The sequence below is a fragment of the Penaeus chinensis genome, chromosome 21 (genome assembly GCF_019202785.1).
Source record: "Penaeus chinensis breed Huanghai No. 1 chromosome 21, ASM1920278v2, whole genome shotgun sequence".
Lineage (NCBI taxonomy): Eukaryota > Metazoa > Arthropoda > Malacostraca > Decapoda > Penaeidae > Penaeus > Penaeus chinensis.
Window position 1 is genome coordinate 1,073,295 of NC_061839.1, and position 5,000 is coordinate 1,078,294.

Here is a 5,000-nt window from a genome sequence, read left to right on the forward strand (position 1 = left end):
CCCTCTCCTCCCCCTCTTTCCCCCCTCTCTCTCTCTCACACACACATATACACACACGCGCGCGCGCTCACACATACAGTAACATTACCTCAAGGACGAACTGTTGTTACACTGAAACTGTGGGTTGCATGTCGCGCGTCCTTTTGATTAAAATAAAAATGCTGCAGCTGTGCAATGCGGGGAAAACCCTAGGACATGATTCATTATATCCTGCTGAAGTATTAGATCCTGTTTAACATCATGTACTCTATTCCAACCCCCTCTTCATATATCTGTCTACTTATCTATTACCTCTCTCTCTCTCTCTCTTTTCTTCTTCTTGCTATGCCCCGTGCGTACAAATAAATTAAACTTATGCTATGCTCTATCACTTTCGGTTCAGGCCAACAATGGACTCCCCAAAACTGATTCATTTTTCCCCTCAATACCCTCATTAAACTTACTGTAACACGGCAAGGGTTAGCATCCCACACACCCAGCGGAAACATGTTATACCCCGTAAGTATAAAATACTAAGAGTTAAATTTCGTATACGTTTAAGAACCTCTAACTTGTGCGTTATTCCAATATATCCAATTTTCTTTTTATTGTACATGTTTCGAATTGCTTCCCATGATGAGGAAGATGACAAGTTACAGTACACAATCAAAGACAATTATTTTTTCAACGGTACTGAAAATTTAACTTATGGAACTGATGATCTTAAGCGATCACTCGTCAGCTTCAAAATGGCTCAGTAAATATCGTTATTAGGATCTTGATTATATTGCATTTTAATTGTAATAATTCCCCGGTCTCTATTGTTGCTGTTATCTTTTGTTCAATTGTTTTGTGTTGTTTGATTCTTTGTATTGTTTGATTTGCCCTAAAGTGTTGTCTGATTCCAAGCAGATTTCTAACAAATCCATTTATTATTTATGCTTTATAATTCTATTCATCACTTGCGCTTTGTAATACTACTGAAACTTAATACATCCATTAATTATATCATTTAACATCGTTCAGCGCCACAGAATTTTTTATTATTTATCTATTCATTTATATATATATATATTTTTTTTACGAGGAACCTCAGTCCTCAAAAGACCCATCCGTTATCATTCTAGCTTTGTCGTAATAAACACAATCCTACCTGTACGTACAGCCAGGGTCGAAAACTCTTTGTCAGACGCTCGAACTTCCGCACGCAACACCCAAATAATGCAATTCTTGTTGTTGAGTTTCCCAGAGCGTTTTGAGGCTTCATTCACAACATGTTTTTGCCTGGAGCTGTATCCTTTGGCGGCTGAATAAGTGCTCTAGAGTTGATTTAGAATTCTGAATAAATTACGTTGAGCAAGTGAATGTTATTGTTAAATTATGTTGTTATTTTTCTGTTCACTCTTTTGATTTTGATGTATTCCTTGTAATTTCAAAATTCAGTTTAATGAGTCATTTCCTCATCATCACCATCATCATTATCATTATTAATAGTAGTAGTAGTAGTGGTAGCGTTGTTGTTATTATCATTATCATAATTATTATCATTGTCATCATTATCGCTGTTATTATTATTATTATCATTATTATTATTTTTTTTTTTATAATTTTTACCATCACTATTCTTGTTATCATTATCATTATCCCTGCATCATCATTATTATCATCATCATCATCATTATTGTTATTATCATCATCATAATTTATTTTATTTTCTTTATTATCATCATTATCATCACTGCTTTTTCTCTTATTCTCATTCTTATTATTGTCATCATTATAGTTATTGTTATCCTTCTCATTCATATTGTTATCGCCATCATTATCAAACGCAGTATTTTAATCCGCCTCTGCTTTTGGTTTCCGTTTCATATCTTTTCGTCTGAATTTGCAAAAAGAAAACAACTCGGTTTAATGGTCGATGAAAATTAGTTAATATATTCACGCACACACACACACATTCACACACACACACACATATATATGTATATATATGTGGATATTTATATAAATACATACCTGTGTGGTATATATGTATATGTATATAAATGTATGTATGTATATATATGTATATTTATACATATATATGCATCTAATATACATATATATATATATATATATATATATATATAGATAGATAGATAGATATATATACATATATGTATATATATACATAAATATATATACATCTTATATATATATATATATATATATATATATATATTTATTTATATATATATATTTATTTATATATATATATATATATATATATATATATATATAAGATGTATATATATTTATGTATATATATGTGTATATATATACATAAATATATATACATCTTATATATATATATATATATATATATATATATATATATATATATAAACATACATACATACACACATAAATAAATATATATCTAATATATATATACATATATACATATATATACATATATATACACACAATACACATTTGCATGTGCTTTGTGTCTTCCACCCATGCTGAAAGAAAGTGCTCAAAGATAATTCACTCAAACAAGCAGCACCAGCATTCTCTAGCACCAAAGCCATTATCAAAAGCCATTGTAGCAATGCAGCGAATATGATCTCGATGTCCAGCATCAGTGTTAGTGAATGCGGAAGACCCTGATGCATAGTAATCACGGAAATAAATATATACTTGTGTAATGTGCATACATAATGGTAGTCTTTTCCTATTTTCGACCGTCATCACACCCCAGTTGCTCGCGTGATTGGAGCATTGCAGTTCCGGGGATGACAAGGTTGTAATAACAATAGAATCCGGTAGTTCAGCCTTTCATGGGCTTTTACGTAACACCCATTACCATTGAGGGGTATTTGCGTTATTATTCACTTACAAAAGAGTATTATCAAGGGGATCAATAAATATGTAATCGCAATCCGCCGAAATATAATGATTAAACATACGAAATTTCTTCTCCTTGAGGTGGGTTTAACGCAATGATGAAACATTTCGACGCGAAAGTTGGCAACCCCGACGCTTGAACGGCGGCACCAGGGACCCTGAGTTCTAACCTAACCTACAGCACGTGTCCCAGCAGTGCCAGTCAGTCAGTCAGTGGGTGCCAACTGCACGGGGAGGACGAAGGGCCCTTTCACTCGAGCCCAGTGTGTGAAATAGGACCTTTTCTATGTAGATTTGGAAGCACATTACATACGAATATACATGCGCGCCATAAGCTGCATTCGACCATGGAGACTACTGTGCTGAGGATCTTCCATTACGTGGCCCTTTTGTCTTCTGCGAGCAGTTTGAGGGTGAGTGTGGGAGAAGGTGAGGATAAGTATGGAAGAAGAGAGCGAGGGCGAATGTGGAAGAGGGTGAGGGTGAGTGTGGAAGAGCAGCTTGAGAGTGACTGTCTAAGATTTTAAGGCTAAGTGTAAAAAGACGAGCAGGGTCTGGTGTCCCCCTTCCCCAGGACCACAATTTTTAACTTTCTTTTACCTATATTACACCTTTGTTACTACTTAAAATTGTCCCCTCGAACAGCTCATTCTTCAAAATTTTGTTCGCTTCTCTCGCCAACCCACCTGTAACCCCCCACCCCTTCTACAAAAGCTGAAATGACGCTCCTGGAGATGAGGAAGGCGAGCGCTCAAGAAGAGTTTGAGGATGAATGGACACCGACAAACGCAGTAACGTGTAGACCAAAAAAAAAAAAAAAAAAAAAAAAAAGTAAAGGAAACTTCCATAATAAGACATGAAATTAATCGTGATGTTTCGAACTCATCGAGAGATCCTGATCAACCGAACAAGTAACCGAAATGCCTGAAAGGACTATCCATTTCGGATCTTTGTTCGTCTGATGGGGAAATCTTGGCGAGTTCGAAACGTCAGAGGAAGACTGTAAAAGGAAAGGGAGTAGATGACAGGTACAAATGACGCAGATGATGTAAAAAGAAATGAAGATGATGTCGCTTTCGGGTAGTGAGATAACAGGAACTATCAGTGATAACACCGATACCAATATCAATAGAGATATCAGATTAATGGATACCAACAATTATAATGGGAACAATAACGATAGTACTCTTGTTTTGATAATGATGACGTGGAAATAAATGATGACGATGATGATGATAATAACAACAATAATAATAAGATAATGAGGGATGATACTACTACTACTGCTACTAATAATAAACATTATGATGATAATAATGATGGTTACTATAATAATGATAATAGTAATCATGACCATAATGATAATGGTATCTATTAAAATACTAATGGTGATAAAGATGATACTACTAGCCCTACTAATAAGGAGGAATTCCAATCTTTATCACGCTTTTTATCGTTACTATTACTACCAGCATTATAACTACAATAATTATTGATTTTCATCATTATCATTATCATTGGTACCCTAGAGGAGTAAGATGACTCGTCTTTTTACTAAAGAAGATGCAAGGCGCTCGGTGGGTCCTCGAGAGCCTGTGTCCTGTTCCCTGGCCAAGGCAAAGTAACCACACAGTCCCTCGATCAGGGAAACGTGAAACCATGGATGCAAGGGGGTGGGGGGTCAGATAGATAATACGTTTATGGTTCATGGTCGGAATATGGAGATACTGAGCAGAAGTCCTGACTAGTTTGAAGTTAATGGTCAGGATCCTCGTCTCGTAGAAGACACTGCTAACCAGAGAGGGCAACGGGAAACCACTGTGATCATCATGACCCCAGTCAATCCATGCGTGAAGTGTAACAGAATAATATTAATGTGGCGTGAAAACAATTTGGTCAACCTGTCCTAGAGCACTATAGACAAGCATTACAATAAAAACAACGAAAACAGTAGCCATGATAGTGATGGTAATAGCAATAATAATCACTGCCATTGTGATATAGTACTTATAACAGTGGTGATGATACTATAATGACGCTAATAATGATAAAGAATGATAACAATATAGATGACAGAAATAGTGGTAATAATGGTAAAGATAATAACAATGGAGATAGCAATGACATTG

General features: G+C 35.1%; 1 protein-coding gene across 1 annotated transcript in view; it reads left to right on the plus strand.

Annotated features, from left to right (window-relative positions):
* Positions 1–3,052: 3,052 nt before the first annotated feature.
* Positions 3,053–5,000, plus strand: part of LOC125036551 (A disintegrin and metalloproteinase with thrombospondin motifs adt-1-like) — a gene marked incomplete in the record, with an annotated part of 18,699 nt that continues 16,751 nt past the window's right edge. Inside the window, 1 exon segment of the mRNA XM_047629252.1 lies at positions 3,053–3,284. Within this exon segment, the coding sequence (XP_047485208.1) occupies positions 3,219–3,284 (66 nt within the window).